Source organism: Oxyura jamaicensis, chromosome Z, assembly GCF_011077185.1.
Source record: "Oxyura jamaicensis isolate SHBP4307 breed ruddy duck chromosome Z, BPBGC_Ojam_1.0, whole genome shotgun sequence".
NCBI classification, from domain to species: domain Eukaryota; kingdom Metazoa; phylum Chordata; class Aves; order Anseriformes; family Anatidae; genus Oxyura; species Oxyura jamaicensis.
This window is the reverse complement of record NC_048926.1, coordinates 13792356-13812225: the sequence shown is the minus strand read 5'-3', so window position 1 is coordinate 13812225 and position 19870 is coordinate 13792356. Positions and strand designations below refer to the sequence as shown.

At 37.6% G+C, this 19870-nt stretch overlaps 1 protein-coding gene across 3 annotated transcripts in view; it reads left to right on the top strand.

Moving 5' to 3' along the window:
* The window catches only part of FYB1 (FYN binding protein 1), a 67446-nt gene extending 53116 nt beyond the window's left edge, over positions 1-14330 (top strand). For 2 of the 3 annotated variants that reach the window (XM_035310492.1, XM_035310493.1), the window contains exons 9-19: positions 632-764; positions 3730-3758; positions 4903-4972; positions 5552-5689; positions 6422-6450; positions 7505-7571; positions 8970-9075; positions 9399-9561; positions 12168-12201; positions 13285-13316; positions 13432-14330. In XM_035310492.1, the coding sequence (XP_035166383.1) occupies positions 632-764; positions 3730-3758; positions 4903-4972; positions 5552-5689; positions 6422-6450; positions 7505-7571; positions 8970-9075; positions 9399-9561; positions 12168-12201; positions 13285-13316; positions 13432-13454 (824 nt within the window). In that variant the 3' untranslated portion in view covers positions 13455-14330. The remainder of the gene's footprint in view (positions 1-631; positions 765-3729; positions 3759-4902; positions 4973-5551; positions 5690-6421; positions 6451-7504; positions 7572-8969; positions 9076-9398; positions 9562-12167; positions 12202-13284; positions 13317-13431) is intronic. The other variant, XM_035310494.1, reaches the window with a different exon arrangement.
* Positions 14331-19870: the final 5540 nt, after the last annotated feature.

The window sequence follows — 19870 nt, the reverse complement described above, 5'->3', positions numbered from 1 at the left end:
TAAAATTTTGAGGAGACCAAAATGACAAGTTCAGTAAGAGTTCTCACATGCATAACTGGACAATACCAGCTGAGCACTTTCTTTAATGTCTTCTAACATCCAGTACTATAGATATCTTCCATACAGGGAGAGGATGAGAGAGCTGGTACTGGCCAGCTGCCCTGCTGCAAAAGTTTCTCCTGAGCCAGTACGCTCAGGAGTATAACCAGTTCTCTTTGAAGTTCCAGGGACAAGGGGATAGTACAGATCCAGTGTGTCTACCAACTCAAAGTACAATCTATGGAAAAAAAAAAAAGTCTCTTCCTCCTTATCAGAATCTTTGTCCTGCCCTGCTCCTTGCAGCCTGCGCAGGAAATTCTTCAGCTGTAGCTGAGAAGTAAATAAAGATGAAGTTAACCTGACACCAGCTGAAGAGGGCTTGGGTAGAGATCTGAGACATCTGAGATTTGTACATATGTGGGCAGATAAAGACTCCAGCTGAGGTTGCTTCACATTACACATTTTTTCTAAAATTTTCAAAGATATTCCAATACAGTTCAATCACACTGATTCTGAACCTTCAGTTAAACTAATTCATTCACTTCAGGCTTTAAAACTCTCTTTGCTTAATTACATGGTTTCATTCATTTAGATGGTTACATTAAAACAACCGTGGTGGAGATTGATTATGATTCTTTAAAAACAAAGCAAAAAGCTGCTGTGAAACAACCAGAGAGTGACCAAGAAGTATATGATGATGTTGGAGAACAGGACAGTATTAGCAGGTATGTAAAAGGAACACATTAAAGGGACCAATGAATCACGCCAGTCAGCCTGGAAAGGGGAAGTTTTACAACAACAAAGTAGACTGGGGGGTGGGGGGGAAGAGTCAGTTATATGAGAAACATGTAACTGAGCTATTCACTCCGAAGTATTCAGAGGAACAAGAATGTATTCTGGAGTCTAGCATCTATAAGCTCTCATCCTCAGGAAGAATCCACGTTATCCATACTATAGCATCACAACCCAAAAGAGAACAAAACACAAAATGTTCAGGACTCACAAATCACCTGCAGGAAGTGCAAGTGTCTCTCCTCCCTCTCTTTCCTTTTTTTTTTTTTTTTTTTTTTTTGGGTCTCTCAAAGTCACATATTGCATTTTCTAACATGTAAGGAAAGAAAGACTCCAGAAGCACTCACTGTGCTGGGAGACCCTTTCTCACTCTCACTGGTCTCAAACTATGAGCCTTACTACCTCTTTCCCTCTGAAGATAAGGGATTTCTGGAAGAGTGACTGGAATGGTACTTAGGAAGAGACTGTGTCTAATGTGGTTAGTCTTCTCGATAAGAACAAACAAAAACTATCAAACCCCCTGAGCTGGGTATGAGATATACTTTTGAATTCATCAGAGTCATAGAATGGGTTGGGTTGGAAGGGACATTTAAGGATCTCTAGTTCCAAACTCTCTGCCATGGACAGGGACATCTTTTACAAGATCAAGTTCCTCTACAGATCACCCTCCCATGCATTTGTGATGCAGTGCTACATTGCAGCCTCTCTACTTCAATGTGCCATATTTTTAATGTCAAAGGGATCTGCAGCTAGGAAAGTACCATCTGCAGCAGATATCAAATTTACTGGCAAGGGAATATATGCATGATCTTGTGACGGGAGCTGAGGCTACCACATGACCCAACAGGAAGGTAGTGCCTTTGTTACCTGGCCTCACATAAATGTCTGCCTCTGTCACATGATGCATAAAAACAGTGCTCATTCCCCATCACATGTCCTGATGTGCAAACTCACACATGCTGGGATTCAGATAAGAGATCTGCATAAAAGTATAGAGGATTTCAATGTTATGTTGCAACTCCCAGTCATTACACCTGGTTTTAGTGCTTCCCAGAACGTTAGGTCAGAGATCTGGCTGGAACACGGACCACAGCTGTCTTGCTGCTGGGAGCAGATGATCCTCAGCTGCTAGGACATCCCTGTGAGTTCTAGAAACAGCACTTGGGAAGATCTGCATTTGGGGTAACATTCTTTAGGTAACTTGTATGTTTATACATCTGATATTTTTCTAGATTGCTGATTAACATTTTCCCTCACCTCGCAATGGTCTCATACCATGGTAATGACAGTCAGAAGAGTTACTTCAGTTATTCTAGGTTTTAGGTAATCTAAGCATTAGGCATTCACTGCAGAAATATCTCTGGCCAATCCATTTCACTATGGCAAGCATTACAATTAACAACCTCAGAGCACGGAATGTAGGAATATCCCTTGAATTCAAAAGCAAGCAAGAATACTTACACTGGTTCTTATACAGTAACAGGTTAAGGAACTTGGATGGATGAATGAATGTCTCAGATTCATTAAATCCTTTAAGTTGTATTTTGACATTTTTATCTTCTCTAGAGATTAATAGCATTCTGTTCAGTTCATGAGCATGAATTGTCAGAAGGTCTGAAATGCATCAACATGTTCTGAAACCACTGTAAGAATGCCATACTATAAAAAGACTCTTGACTGAACAGTACTATCTCATTATCGGTACTATAGTTAATATTCCAAATTTAATAAATGACTAGGTCTGCTGTTTCAGGAGTTCTTGGCACAAGAGTTTAACGAATATCTTGCTCTGATGTGTAAGTTTAGGAAAGTCTTTGACCTGAAAATACTCCCAGTTCCTATGAGCCTAGGAGGTTCTTTACAATTACTGTTAGAACATCAGGCTAATATGGAATGCTTGAAATGTTAGAAACGTGTAGTCAGGGGTTTAAAGTACCACCTGGTAAAAGACAGTTGAACAATAAATTCATTTGCTTACCATTTCATCTCAAAAATTGTCTCAAAAGTTATGGATCTGAAGAAAGTGGATGTACTCTTAAGTATTCAGTCAGGTTATTTTTTAATTCCATCAAGTTCTGAGCATCATGACCTTCTGAGATCCCTTCCAACCTGAATTATCCTATGGTCATCTTCCATGTTTAGTTTAGCAGTATCTATATAGAAATGTAAAATAATTTCTAAATACAGTAAATCATTGATAGTTTTAGACATCGGTTCGCATCTCCCTGAAATCAAGATAAAATATCATAAATTCCCAGTAATGCCAATTACCAACAATTAGGGCTGAATGTTCTGCTCATTGAAAAATATGCACATCTATTGGCTTCAACTATGTGTTGATTTATGCAAATTTCCTTCAGAGCTTCACTTAAAATACATTGTGTCACTTTTGCTTTTGCATTAGCTATAGAGAATATTGATAATTCCCCCTTTTGAATTATTGTGGATAACATTTTAAAATATTTTTCTTCTGTTTGTAATGAACGATTTCCAAGGATAAAAACAGAGTACTCTTCCTGAACTCCTTTACCTGACTCTGCTAAAAATTAATCCCTCCTCATCTCAGAGATAATTCACTCACTATTTTTCTTTAGCAGTAGTGAAAGTGCAACTACTATATGACTGTAAGAAATCAGTGTGTGTGGTGAAGGCAGAGTGAAAAAAAAAGCACTGGCACATTTAGTTGTTGCCAACACAGAACATACAAGCCTGTGCCTGAGCCTTCAGCATAGAATTAGTAGTGCTCAGCTGGCAACATAGACAAGGAGTGCCAAAGCCAAAGTGTTTAGAACTAAGACCCACAAAAGCAGTTTTTGTTTGTTTGTTTGTTTTGTTTTGTTTTGTTTTCCAAAGAATGACTGTTTTTCTCTAAGATCTCTCTTATGTTTGTTTTTCCAGTCAGAGTGGTGGTCGAAATGGAGCTGGAAGTAAGTTCGACATGCAATTTTGGGGCTGTTTGTTTCTGAGTACTGCTTACCTTCAAATCCAGACTTCTGTAGTTTCCAAATAATGCAGTAATTATCCAGAAGCATGCTAAACATTAGCTAACAGACAACAAACAAGAAAGTATGGTGGCCAACTATATGATCCACTTGGGATGAAAAAGTTTTTTCTTCTCATACTCTGTATTGGAAGCGTGCCAGATTACAAACCATTAAGATTTTATTTATTTATTTATTTTTGTGAGAAATTAAATGATTTCACAAAACACCAGATGTATAAATGGCGAAATATTAACATGATCAAGAATTTTATGCAGAAGTGCAGTTCTGAAATAGCCAGTGATATTACCAATTAAAGTTACATTTTGCTGGCAAGGTTAAAGGGAACTTCAGTTCCAGAAATACTCTAAAGTCTTAAACAGTATGTCTGCAGCACTTCCACATTGTCAAAAACAGACATTCAAACTGTTTTCCTCTTTGGTAGCACATATATTTATGTAACATTCTCTGTTGATCACAAGAGAACAGCTCATCTTCTCAGCTTAGAGTTTAGATACTAGTCATGGGAGAAGCATCCCCTGGCAGTCCTGAACAAAGCTACTGCCAGCTAAGTACAGATTTCAGTCAGTACTCTGACCAGTGGCTGGAATTGGACATGGAAACTGAGCTAGCCCTGCACTGAAGGAGGTGGGGCTCAGAGGTCAGAACTGCCACCAAAAGGGGGAGCTTACATTTCATTTGCTTCTGACATCTGTGGTGTCATTTGCTGGAAGTGTTGGTCTGACACCTTCAGTCATGGTCAGTCTCAAACAAAAATAAAAAAGTCATCATAACAAATGGGCCCAAAACAGCTACTTAGGATTTCATCAAATAAATACATATTTTTTTCCAGTATTCATTCTCTCATTATTGGCAGTGTAATGTTTAAATTCTGTGGATGAAGTGCCCAATTAGGTTAAGGCTAAACAGTTGTTTTAATAAATAGTCTCTGCAGATCTACAAAAAGACCCCATTTACAAGGATATTACACACACATTGCAGACATATCTGACGTGCTGAGATCACTAATTAATATGCTATTCAGAACATTAAATAGAAATGCATTAATTCACTGTTTGATCTGTTAAAGAGATGTTCCCACCTCCTCCTTCTGATCAAGAAATTTATGATGGCGTTGATGATACTGATGCTGTTACTAGGTATGTTTTTATATCATTTAAATCATTTGAGTCTTTAGCAGTGTGTTATCATTTTCGTTTTAATTATTCTTAAATTTGACATAATAAGTGTTCAGTCAAGTATTGGGATGATCAGCAAGTGGATATACATCAGGATGGATACATTAATTAAAAAAAAAAAAAGTTATTTTTTCTTTTGGAGAAGATTTATTTCATAATTAATTTTGTTATGTCAGAAAAACAAAACAACAACAACAAAAAAAAAAGTGTTTCAGTCATGCAAATCCTCCATAGAAAAATAGAATGGCTCTGAAATGAAAACAACAAAATAAAATAATAAAATGCTAGCTTGCTGAGTAACAACATGAAAACAGAAATCTGGTAGACAAATATTTATAACTATTTATACTTCTCAATATCTATGAAAAATCTAAAATGCAGACTTGTAGTTTAGCATTTTAGACAGTTAGGGTTGTCACTTTTTGATATATACATCGTTGTCATTAATGAGGATTATGTACACCAATCAAGATTTTAAATTGGAGCATTTAAAAAGAATGTTACCTTTTACATTGTGATAATTGCATGCATACTCCAAAGGTCTGTATCACAGGATGAAGATAAGAATGATACCTGGTCCTGGGGAATCTTGAAGAAGCTAAAGGTCAAAGATAACAAAAAGAAAAGTGTACGAGAAAAAACAACCAAAGTCAATGGGGCAGAAGATAATGGAGATTTGTTGTAAGAGTCTGCTAGGAAATCACAGTGCACGTTAACTAATTCTAATAAAGCGTTGATTGCATGCTACTAACATGTTCTCAGAGCAGCCTAATGAATCATGCATCAAATTGCAAATCAGGATGATATTTTTCTGAAATAAATAAATAAAAAGTCCTTATATTGATCACCTTTCTTTTCAACTTCATAACAGAATTACTATGTTTACAAGCTATATATGTTGCGTGAGCCTAGTAACTAAAATATAACAATTTGTTGTTGTTGTTGAAGAACACCCAAATAATGGATCATCTCTTTTCCACTCTGGTGATGCAAGTTTATTGTATCTTCAGTTAAAATGAATGTTGCTCACCAGTACAGCCAAGAAAAACTGGTAAATCTAATACCATTAATCCAAAATTTAGGAATAATAAGCAACAGAGAAAAATGCAAAGACTATCCTCTCCCCAGCTTGCCTAGAGGTTAGATCAGGAAATGACGTATTTACTACCATCTTTTCTCATTCAGTTCTGAACTAGTTTATTTTGATCCACTGGTAAAAATACATTTAGTCTGTGAACTATTATTACTGCTAGCGTCAGCAGAGCTTCAAAATGTCTGGAGATTACTTGGAGCCCTTGTAAATTTTTCAAAGGGTGTAAATGATGTGAAATTCTGATAATGTGATATAAATACTTAATGAGCATCTCTCTTTTTGATATTTTTTTTTGTTGTTGTTTTTTACCCAAGCAGGTCTCCTTCAACAAAGCAGTTTGGAAAAGGTAATTAATAGTCTATGGTTTTGTCTCCATATTGATTCACGATCCTTTTTTTCTGCATACATTACTCTGTATCATGTTAGTCACAAAAACATGTCTAAGGAAGGAAATAGGATTTCCCATTGCTTATCCAGTTCCAGCAAACAATTTTTTTATATTGTGTCTGATTTGGCTACAGACAAGAAGATACCAATAAAGTGCAGACTTCCTAGAAAACATGTATTTTTAAAGTCATGATAATTCTACTTAAGACCTCCCCTTGTTCATTTTATTTAGCATTAAGTATAAATAGATAAACTTGGAAAGAATCACTTAATGAGAGACTTCAAAAGAATAATGAGATGCTTGCTGTTATTTTTATCACTTGCAGTGTCATTGTAAGATAACATATATTCATAAATATTGTCTTAGCCAGAGAATTAAAAGGGAATTCTTATAAGTTTTGTGGCTGCTGCCTGAAATGAGGTGTAAGCCTTGTAAAGCTGTAACTTTTTCCAGCCATGGATTTGATGAGTTAAATAATTGGTCCCTTTCTACAAATATGCTGGATATGATTCAAAGTATACTCTTGCAGTAAGTATTCTTTCCACTGCTTTGGCACTGCAATCTAATATATGTGTGATTCATATCCAGTTCTAGGCAATATTACACTGACCAAAGTGCTATGGAAGTACATGAGTTTATATTAAAATCAAATCCTAAAAATATACTTCGATGCAACACAGTGGGAAATAGACTAATTAAAATGAGGATTAAAATCTATTGCATTAGCCAACATGTGCAAAAACCTGCTTCAGCTTAAAAAGATTAAACTATCAGTGAATACCTATTATTATTACTAAAGAGTCTTATTATGAAAAGGTTTGCTGGTATATGTTTTGCACAGTAGATTGTTACTACAGTTACCAGAGAAAGTAAAAAACTACAAAACTTGCTGTGTTTTTTTGTCAACTTATATATTCTATTGTAGACTATAACATAATGTATTCACTACTGATGCATTCACATTTAGAGATAACATAATGATTTTGAATCCTTTTATATACTATCGTTTCAGATTGTGGTGACAGTGATGTTTATGATGATGTAGATTCCTCAGACTTCCCTCCACCACCTGACTTCAGGCAAGTGAAAACGGGAGTTATTTTTCCAATTAGAAATCTTTAGTACACCGTGGCACATTTTCAAAGTGTTTACTAGAGGCAAATAGTATGCTTTATTTGGTAGTGTCAGGTTTTCATAACCTGTGTCAGGTTGTCATAACCTTGCTTTTGACAATGGCCTTTATTACATATTGTAATAATAATGGTATTAGACTGCAGAATAACTAAACATGTTTCAAATTTCAACAGATTTAGCCCTTGAGGGAAAAAAGGTGTAAATGAATGAGTGACCTAAAGACTCTTAGAAGATTCTTTGCATGCAGTCCTCTTTCTATTAAAATCTGGAGATTCTAGTGGATATGTATTGTATTTGATCTCAACTGCTGCAATATTTTGTGAGAAAAGGAGATAGTGCCCTACACTACCTGTATGAAACACATCTGGTGGTGTAAAGTTCAGCTTGGAAAATTTTATTCCTGTACCGGGAAGTCACAACCATCTCTGGAACACAGATGTGTTATGAGCATAGATGCATCTGTGGAGCTGACTGCAACATGTCACATTCTGATGTCACTGACTTCACTCAGGTGGAGTTACAAGAAGATTGCACTACACAAATCTAGTCTAGAGGCATTAAAACAGAGAGATCTTTCTGAGCTCTATATCCAAAGGAAACAGCATGGCCCACCTTAAAGCTAAGTTATTTCACGCACACATACATTCACGCTCAGTGAAACTATCATACACAACTCTGCAGAGAACAAGAAGGATTAGAACACAAGATCAGACTTTAATTCCCAGGTACAGCATCAGGAAGGGCAGTAAGGACATGAAACCTTTTCTTGCTCATTGGCACAAATCAACAGTATCAGGGATGTGAACAAAGAACAGAACTTTAAATAGAGCATGTAATGCAGATTCCCTGGAGTAGCAAGTTCTTCTTATGGGCACAAAAGACTAAGACAGCTATTGTATGAAAGGCTAAGGTGTTCCAGCTGCCTCCAAAGTGAGACATGTTATTCAGCCTATTGCCCAAAGATACCTAGACTTCACAAAAATTGTCCTTTGCCTAAACATTCTAAAGTGATTGATATTGTTTATCTAAACTATTTTTGGTAGGTGTAAAGTTCTCATTGCTTTAATGGCTAGATACTTTGAAAAAATTTCCATATTCTCTGGTGTAATAGATACATTAACATCAGAACTCATGGGAAAAAAAAAAAAAAAAGTCGGAAAGACAACCCCATTTTTTTTTCTTCTGCAAACAAACCTATGTTGTATCATCCATGTCAGTTTTGTAGAGTGAAGAAAACGTACTTAAGACCTCTGAAAGGAAATACATTTTCACTAAAATTACCACAATGATTAATACCTCAAATGTGTTACTAATTTTATTTTATTTGTAATGTCATATTTTAGTTCACCAAAACCAGCAAACCTTGGAAAAGGTAAATCAGATGAAAAAGATCCACAAAAGCTTAAAAAGATGGAAAGAGAAGAGAAGGAGTTCAGAAAAAAGTTCAAAGTAAGTTTGTTCACATAAAATATAAAGACTAAAATATCCATATGGTATCCTCAAATTTGTAAATAATCCATTATTTTGCCTTTCACAAGTGAAGCATTACTACTTGTAAAAAGAGTGATCTGAGCCCTGGTAAGTGCAAGTGGCAAGCCTGGGCACGTACTAGATACTATAAATGCTTATTTGCCTAGCTTTCAAAAATCTAGTAATAAATGGGACTATATTGTTATAAAAATGCATGATCATAAGATTTACCTTATAGTGCCTTATAGTGTTTTGTTGTTGTTGTTTTAATCTGGCATGTATTTTTTTTTTTTTTTTTCCAGTTTGAAGGTGAAATCAAAGTTCTTTACTCTACCACCACAGTCCAGGACTTGCCCCAAAGAAAGTGGGGATCTAAAGATTTACAAGTTAAGCCAGGGGAGTCTCTTGAAATTATACAAAATACAGATGATACCAAGGTGCTGTGCAGGAATGAAGAAGGAAAATGTAAGTCTTATTAAAAAGCTGCAGTACAGAATAGATATGTGAAAGTATAAATTAAAATTTAATTTGATTAAATTATCAGAGAATACATGATTCAGGACATAAAAAAAAATACCCCTGTCATACTAAAGTCTGATGTTTGTCTTTCTCCTTACCCAACGGTTGACAGGAGTTATATAGTTATATTGTTATTTTATTATTGTTACTACTTACAGTACCTCCTTGAGTATGTTAGGAGTGTCAGACCTTTAAAAAATTAAAGCTCCAATAGTCAAGAGATATCAAACGTGAGAGAGATCACAACTTATTTATGTAAACTTCCTAAGGAGGTGCTTTAGTTGCTTTTGTGTCCCTCCATTTGCCAAAAATAGTATTGCTGTGATACCCCACAAAATCTAGTAAAACAGTAAAATCCTTTCTGCACCTCTTGGAAGTTCTTGCCCATACATTGCAGCCAAAGGAAAATCAATGATGATATTCTTCCTTTGGGTTGCCGGAGCTGGAGTTTAATCTTTTCAACAGGCTGGGGGGGAAACTGCTTAAGTGTGTTCCCCCTGCTAGCTGATCCAAGGCATATGTCCTTGTTGGCATCCCTGCCTGTTTTGGGAGCTGCACAAGGCCTTTCAGTGTTTCTTTGAAATCCTTGGACAGGGTATGCATTGGCAGAAGTTTTTGCATTCTTTGGAGAAGTCTGGAACATCTACTGTTGGTTTCGATTTCTTAGTATGCTTCTGTTTCAATGCTTTTCAAACCTCCTCATAAAAATTCACTGTGTTATAACAGAGTATGTCCAAAGTGGCAACATCCTTCCACTCACCTTTGCTTTTAACCATTTTGGCCTATGTAGAAGACAGTCCAAAACCATACACCTCTGACAAGGATTCAGTGAATTTCTTTCTATTTCTTTCCCCTCTGTACTCATCTGTTAAAATCTGGAGTATAGCCGTCTTCCTGGCAGGCCTGCAGGGTGAGGAAGAACTTCTTGCAAAAGAACACAAGTTTTTCAAAATATGTATTGCCTTAAAGCAGCCACTTTGCAAAGTGAGGCTGTCGATGTCACATTTTTTGAATCAAGCTAATAGCAAAGCAGAAAGTAGTTCATGTTTTCTGTTTTCCTCACATAGTCTTCAAAGCTTTTCAAACAGTAACAGAAGCTACTGCTTTGCTATGCATAAAAGAGCAAAACAAATAAAAATATCCTCTCTGAAAACCTCTGAATATATTTCTGTCAATTTTCACATTAATTAGCAAAACTGGAGTCCTACTTTATTTAAGTACATGACAGTTGTGGTTATTTTTCTAGTTGGAGTGTCCTCAAATCTTAATTTTACCTTTTGATGACCAGATAGAGATAAAATTAATATTTATTTATATATATATATATTTAACTTTCTTGCACATTAATTTTTCCATTTGATCTTCAACTTACAGAGCAATTCCATGGTTTCATGCCTCTACCACCAGTTAAACAAAATTAGGAATTATACTATAAGGTCTTACCACCTTGTTAAGCAAGGACTGATGTGCTTAGGAACATATTTTGTTATCACTTCTTTTTATTTACCCTGAAAGTCCTCCTTATTCTTGTCTTCGTCTGAACCATACACCTTTTGAAATACAGAAAAACCTTCAATTCAATTCCATAGACTTTTGGGAAAAACAAACAAACAAACACACAAAAAGTTCATATGAAGGAAGAAATAATTCCTTTAAGTAAAACAGTAAGACCTGGAGATAGACTGATTTGCAGGATCACTACCAGGCATACTAGCAGAAAACTCATACTTTCTGTAGTCTACAGTGGTTCTTCTGAATACATGAAGCAGCAGCAGCTCCAAGAATGCAAGAATGCAAAGGATGTTTACAAGTAAAGCTGATAAATTTATGCTAAAAGTAATTAATATGGCACTGTACAGATTACTAAAAACATGTTATTTTACTGTGGCCATTTAAGCCTCCTAGGGAATAAAATAGAGAAACTTTTGCAGTAATTTCAAATCTAACATAAAATGACATTCCTACTTTAAAATTTTTTATCTTTGTACAAACATCCCAGTGTTTAGCTACAAATATGTAATTGTTGTCATAACTTTCTCTCTGCTTGGTATGCTATACCATTTGACAAGTATTTCAGTTGATGTAGTTTTCCAAAGAAATTAACCACTTTTTTCAAGGGATTAAATATGTTGAAGAAGAATATGTGTAGTTTTATCTGATTTTAATAGCAATGCAACAGAGAAATAGATTAATTCACAACAGAATAGTTTTTCTAAAGTATTTTCATATTTTTATACAAATATTATTTATCAATTTGGATACAATTAAACATTTTAAACAATTACAGTTAGTAATAATTCATTGGTGTATATATGTTGGAAAACATTTTTGTCCCTGCAGGAAATATAAGTCACCATGTTATGTTAAACAGGTAAATAGCAAAATCTTGCATGAACACATACCCAGCATACATTGTTACACATCTGTATATCTTCCTATCTGAAATATTTTAAAGATAAAAACTACATTTCACTAGTGCCAGCAAGAGAAGAAATATCATGAATACTTAAATTTAACTTAACACATTTAACGCATATATTTCTGTTTTACAGATGGGTATGTTCTGAGAAGCAATTTAGTTGAAAAGTAAGTATAAAGTTATCTTTTTGAAAAAAATGTTTTAATTATATAATCTGTTCTAAACCATTTGTTAAATAAATATGAACTTTAATTATTTCAGTATGTTATTGTAATCATTTAAAATTAGATATTTTTAGGAAGTTTATATTTCTCAAGAATTAGTCATATAATTCTATGCTGGAAATTATCCAGTACACCATTCCTCTTTGCTTAAACATGAACTCTTGTTTAGGCCTTGAAAAATGACATAAATCAAACATTATCAGGACTACAATCTATTACTAAGTGCAAATTAATGTGATTAGGTATATTGATGCCAATTTCAAATGTTTAACTAAAATGGACCAAATTTTCATTAGGTTAATTTTTATTTCGGTCTCATTGGGATTGTGGAGGTTTGGCTCCATCTCTCAAAATAATTGTATGGTTGTAATCCAAAACTCTCATCAGACAGAGCCTTTTCATTTCCTTTAATGTACTTTGTGCAAGACCTCTAAATATCCAATCAGATGTCAATTTTATGCACATGCTTAGCTTACAAACATAAATAGCCTTATTGGCTTGAAGAGGACTGTCCATGTATCTGACTGACATTTTGAATATTCCTACTTAGGGAGCAGATATATTTTACAGACATTATCTGAATTCATTATGCAAAAAGCTGCTCCTCCAAAACCATTATAGTATTGCCAAGTACAGAAACAAGAAAGCATTTCAAGGCCATACTGATTTTTTTCACTCATCTTTCCCATCTTTGATTTTAAAAAGATCGTTCAGTCTTTCATTTTTAATGCAAGTGCCTCTATGATTTTTTTTTTTTTTTACAATAGCTACTTTAAAACATAATTTTAAAAAATGTTTTAATAAAGCATGGATTTCACTTTAAAAAGAAACTTACTCAGTTTTACCCTTCACTGAAGCTCTTTTGGCCTCAACATCTTGCTCAACACTGTTTTATTACCTAAATAGCAAATGAATACTTGATAGCGTCTACACCATGCTGCTATGCCTTTTCATAGCTGCATGCAAATAGTAATATCTGATGTCTCATTTTTAAATACATTATTTTTTTCTTTTTCTAACTTACAGTGATGGAGAGATTTATGATGATATCGGTGATGGTATGTTGAACATTTCAAACAATACAATAACTATATTAAATTACAATAAATAATTTTATCCTGACTCAAAGCACTACACGATACTAATACATTTGGCATTCTATTTCCATTTCAGATTGCATCTATGATAATGACTAATTCAGAACTCTTCACTGAAGACCAAAATCAATTTTGGACTTCCTAATTGTCAAGCAAGAAGACATTTAAAGCTGATTCCAAGTTAATCAGTTACACTCTTCTAAATGTACATTACTTGTTAATCTTTTTGTAGAATTTCAGGGGTTTGTCCTCAGTTGCTTTGTAAGATACATATAGTGCCATTTATCAGAGCAATTAAACTATGGGGAATATGAATTAAAATTAAAGTTATCATCTTCCTTTCTACACTGGTGACAATCCATGCAAAAACAATTTTCTTCAATTAGCTACACCCAAAGAGTCCAGTTCAGATTCATGAAGGATACAGAGGACAACAAATCCTGGGAAAAGGTTTCACTGCAGCTCTGTTCTAGTAAACAGCAGAGACTGTCACTCTGGGGATGAGAGCATCCTGAAAAGGAATGCTTCTTTTGGGGATAACATCCTGTTATGAAAACAGGAAATCAAAAGTGGGCATCAGTTTTCTGACCTGCCCTTCTAACTATAATTGCATTTGCTACACTGACATGTACAGCCATGTGCTTCCATTGCTGAAGTTTATTTTTCTGTGTTGTACTAGTGATAGATTACAGTTTCCTAAGTTTCTCTTTATTCTGTAAGTACTTTTTGACTAATATTAATAGTAAAACGTTAACTAGTTACGTTATGTACAGCACTCTGAGATATAAACCATAGAAGAGCCTGTTTTATAGTGTAGTGTTGCTCAGCATATCTTTGCAATGTTTAGGTTAAGATTTAATTTTCCTTTAGTTTAGTTATGTTGTTGTCACTATAGTAAAGTAGGCATTAAAATGGACTTACAAACTAGTTGGAAATAAATTCTAGATTAAAAATATATATATATTTATCACACCATTTTGATGCTTTTTCTTCTAACTAGTTTCTAGCCTGAGTTTTCTGCCAGTGTCTGAGAGCAGCAGTGTGTGTACCTGTGGGAGATGCAATCAGGTACAATCAGAATCATCTGGTCCAACCACTCCCCCACCACTATCACCCACTAAACCATGTCGCTAAGCACCATGTCCAACCTTTCCTTAAACATTCCCAGGGATGGTGATTCCACCACCTTCCTAGGAAACCTGTTCCAATGCCTGACTACTCTTTCTGAGAAGAAATGTCTCCTCATTTCCAACCTGAACCTCCCCTGATTCAGCTTGAGGCCACTCCCTCTTGTCCTATCACTAGTTATCTGTGAGAAGAAGCTGACACCCAGCTCCCCACACCTTCCTTTCAGGGAGTTATAGAGAGCAGTAAGGTCTCCCCTGAGCCTCCCCTTCTCCAGACTAAATAACCCCAGTTCCCTCATCCGCTCCTCACAGGACTTGTGTTCCAGGCCCTTCACCAGCTTCATAGCCCTTCCCAGACATGTTCCAGGGCCTTGATGGCTTTCTTGTATATTTCAATCAGCACCCCCATAGCCTTTTCCTCTGCACAGCTTTCCAGCCACTCTGTCCCAAGCCTGTAGCACTGCATGGGGTTGTTGTGACCAAAGTGCAGGACCCGGCACTGAGCCATGTTGAACCTCATCCCACTGGCCTCTGCCCATTGACCCAACCTGTCAAGGTCCCTCTGTAGGGACTTCCTACCCCCTAGCACGTTGACACTTCCCCCCAGCTTGGTGTCCTCTGCAGACTTGCTGAGGGTGCACTCAATTCCCTCATCCAAATCATCAATAAAGATATTAAAGAGGATGGGCCCCAACACTGACCCCTGGGGAACACCACTGGTGACCAGTTGACAGGTGGATTTCACTCCATTCACCACCACTCTCTGGGCCTGGCTGTCCAGCCAGTTTTTAACCCAGCAAAGAGTGTACCTGCCCAAGCCGTGGGCTGCCAGGTTCTCCAGAATACTGGGGTAGACTGTGTCAGAGGCTTTGCTGAAGTCTAGGTAGACTATGTCAACAGCCTTTCCCTCATCCACCAATTGGGGCACACAGTCATAGAAGGACATGAGGCTGGTCTGGTAGGACTTACCTTCCATGAACCTGGACCCCACTGCCCTTCAGGACTGACTCCCAAAGGACCCTCCTTACCAGTGTCCTGTACAGTTCAAAGTCTGCCCTCCAGAAGTCCAAGGTAGCAGTTTTACTGAACCCCCTCCTAACTTCAGCAAGAATAGAGAACTCCGCCATTTCATGGTCACTCTGCCAAGGCAACTCCCTATCACCACCTCTCTCACCAGTCCTTCTCTGTTCCTGAACAGCAGGCCTAGCAGGGCACCCCCTCTGGTAGGCTCACTAACCAGCCGAGTCAGGAAGCTGTCTACCATGCACTCCAGGAACCTCCTAGACTGCTTTCTCAGGAATATACTGTATTTCCAGCATATGTCTGGGAAGATGAAATCCCCCATGAGAACAAATGCTGGCAATTGATCAACTTCTGCCACCTGCTTATAGAGCACCTCATCATTCTCTTTGTCAATTTTTGGCAATCTGTAACAGACCCCCATCAGGATGTACACCCTGTTGGCCAAGCCCCTAACCCTTATCCACAGGAACTCTACCTTATCATTCCCAGCCCAGACCTCAACAACATCAAAATATTTTTGTTGCCTTCTATGATGGCATCACCAGCTGGGTAGATGGGGAGAGAGCAGTGGATGTCATTGAACTTGCCTTTAGCAAGGCTTTTGATACTGTCTCCCATGACATCCTGCTAGCAAAGCTGAGAAAGTGTGGGATAGAGGAGTAGACAGTGAGGTGGGCTGAGAACTGGCTGACTGGCTGAGCCCAGAGGGTGGTGATCAGTGGAGCAGAGTCCAGCTAGAGACCTGTGGCTAGTGGTGTTCCCCAGGGGTCGGTGTTGGGTCTGGTCTTGTTCAACATCTTCATCGATGAACCTGATGAGGGAATAGCGTCTGCCCTCAGCAAGTACACCGACGATACAAAGCTGGGAGGAGCGGCTGACACGCCAGAAGGCTGTGCTGCCATTCAGTGAGACCTGGACCAGCTGGAGAGATGGGCAGGAAGAAACCAAATGTGGTTTAATAAGAGCAAGTGTAGAGTCCTGCACCTGGGAAGGAACAACCAGAAGTATCAGTACAGACTGGGGGACGACCTGCTGGAGAGGAACTCTGAGGAGAAGGACCTGGGGGTCCTGGTGGATGACAGGTTGACCATGAGCCAGCAGTGTGCCCTCATGGCCAAGAGGGCTAATGGGATCCTGGCGTGCATTAAGAGGAGCGTGGCCAGCAGGTCAAGGGAGGTGATCCTTCCCCTCTACTCTGCCCTGGTCAGACCTCACCTGGAGTACTGTGTCCAGTTCTGGGCTCCCCAGTACAAAAAAGACAGGGATCTCCTGGAAAGAGTGCAGTGGAGGGCCACAAAGATGATACGAGGCCTGGAGCGTCTTCCCTATGAAGAAAGGCTGAGAGACCTGGGTCTGTTCAGCGTGGAGAAGAGGAGACTGAGAGGGGATCTTATCAATGTCTATAAATATCTGAGGTGTGGGAGACAGAAGGATTTGGCCAACCTCTTTTCAGTGGTTTGTGGGGACAAAACAAGGGGTAATGGCCACAAGATGGAGCACAGGAATTTCTGCACCGACATGTGATAGAACTTCTTCATGGTGAAGATGACGGAGCACTGGAACAGGCTGCCCAAGGAGGTTGTGGAGTCTCCTCTGGTGATATTCAAGACCCATCTGGATGCCTACCTGGGCAGCCTGCTCTTAGGAACCTGCTTTGGTAGGGAGGTTGGACCCGATGATCTTTTGAGGTCCCTTCCAACTTCCAAATTACAGAATTGTAGGCAATTCTGTAATTCTGTGAAAACATTCGCTAATATAGAAAGCCACACCACCGCACCTCCTTTGTTGCCTGTCCCTTCTGAAGAGCTTGTAGCCATCCACTGAAACATTCCAGTCATGGGAGTGGTCCCACAACATTTCAGTGATGGCAACTAAGAACTGCACAGCTTGGTGGCACAGCTTTAGCAGGAGATGGGCAGGTTGAGGAGCATCAGGGAGTTGGAGGAGGAGATTGACTAGTGGAATCATACCCTACCAACCCTGAGACAGTTGTTCTGCACCCAAATGGTTATCAGGCACTGGGACAGGCTCCCCAGGGCAGTGGTCATGGCACAAAGCTGCCGGAGTTCAAGAAGCATTTGGACAATGCTCTCAGATATACGGTTTGTTTGTTTTTTTGGGGGTGGTGTGGAGCCAGGAGTTGGATTCAGTGATCCGTCTGGGTCCCTTCTAACTCAGTATATTCTCTGATTCTATGATTATTTTTTACACTGGACTTGGGGGAAAGAGAGTATCTAAATTAGGCATTTCCATGCTAATCCATTGTAAAAACAACATTTATTGCTAAAGTGGCCAAAATCATTGGTGATGCTTGTAGCTGCATGAGCAGATAGAAAAACAAAGTAACGTGAATGGATGTGCCATAATAATAATCTCTTTGCACTTGCTTATATATGAGAACTCACTGGAATTCAAAAGTTTACAGTCAATAAAGAAGGTGAGCAAGTCTAGAAAATGAAAAGTGTTTGTAATGCATGATGCTTTTGCTGTTTTGCAAGATAATCAAAAAAACTGTCACAACCAATGCATCTGCATCAGTGCAACTTCTCTAGGTAATCAAGTCTCCTGTGATCTTCAAGGGCAGTGAAATACACTATGCAAAACAGTACAATATAGCAAGCTAGCAAGTTAAGCTTATACATATAAAGAAATAAATTTTGGCTCTGTTGAAGTCAGTGAGAGACTTGGTCTCACTTCCAGTGGAGCTGAGATTTCATCTTATGCAAGAGCCCTTTACTGATGGTTCTAAGTTCAGTAAATTTCTAAAGTATAATGTTATGATAACAAACAAATTAATTGTAGAGATAATAGTCCATAAGCTGCTTTACACTGTATTTAAAATCACAGATAATATACTGAAAAGCTATATGCAAACTTGCATTACCTGTCCTAAATTTGTTGTTCAAACTGTCTTGCAGGCATACAAACACCAGTTCTATGAGTAAACATCCGCACCACCACACAAATTTAAAATGTTACATTTTATGTTAAGCACAATGTCTGGCTATTGAGCTTCTGGTGTTTGATTTACTTTTGGGGGGCTTTCTAGAGAGTATATACATCAAACTAGTAATGTGCCAATGAACAGGAGTGAACTCTAGTTTAGAAACTTGCACATTCAGAAATACATGATCCCTTGTCAATTAATAATAGGACAAAAATGTTCATGCTTTATATAGCTAATTATCTCAAAATGAGTTTGTGTTAAATTTCTAAGTATGTACACAATCCTGTTTTAGTTTCAGCTGATAGAAAAACTCCACGTGTTGCAGTAACACCAACAAGGGAAATTCCCTGTTGTTTTATCTTGCATTAAAGGACCTCAGCAGAATACAAATCTCTTTTGTTCCCCTGCAGAGATGTAAATTTTATTCTTTCTCAGATTTTTGGTTGCATATTTTGAATAGCTTTTCCAGTTTCTTAACCTTGATGTGATGTAGGTAACATGTTGCCTTACTTAACTTTAGATTGGTTTTATGATGCATTAAGTCATCACATTAAATAATCATAACATGCTTTAGGCTAAAAAATGTACATTGTTTGATCTGTGCACTGTTTGATTTGTGTATTTTTTGACCAAAATTAGTGCGAGAGGCACTGAGTGTTGGAATGTATTACAAGGTATTATACACTGAAAAATTACCTTATTTCTTTCTTTTTATTATTATTTTACCAATGTCGTTTGCTGGATACAATTTTTTCTTCCTTCTGAATAAAAATGTGCTTCCTCACAAGACATGTGGGCACATCATCTTCTGCCAAACTAGAGCAGCAGTAGTTGAAAAATAATTTCTGGAAACTATCACTGAGCAGCAGAGTGAAAATCAGCTTTATTATTGCTGCAATGGCAGCACAGCTACAGTGCGGCATTTCTTTGTCAGTAATTGTTGTTCACAAAGTGAAATGTAAGCAGAAAAACTTCCAGACAGGAAAATCTATGCTTAGGCAGTTTAATAAAGACTATACTTAAGGGTTTCTCACCTGTAATTTATTGTATTATCTTTTCAAAGTCATAAAGAAATAAAAGGAAAGCTGTTCTCTCTCTTGACACTTTTCCCTCTTCTAATTCCATCTATAATCCTGGAGTATTTGACTATGCCTGCTAAAATATTCAGCACTGAAAACAGCAAAATATTGACATAAATAGCAGGCTTTGGTATGGATGCCCCAGTCAAGTTAAATACTACTGGTTTCCATCTGTGTTGTACCTCTATGGTGCCCTGGTAAACAGGCTAAACAAAACAAAAAGTGGGAGGGTGAAAAGGACTCTTTGCTCTGATTCAGCAGCTTTAGAGCATTTTCCCTGCTTTGACCACATGCCTTTTCCGGGGCTGCAGGAATGCCACTGATCTCCTGTGCATTCCT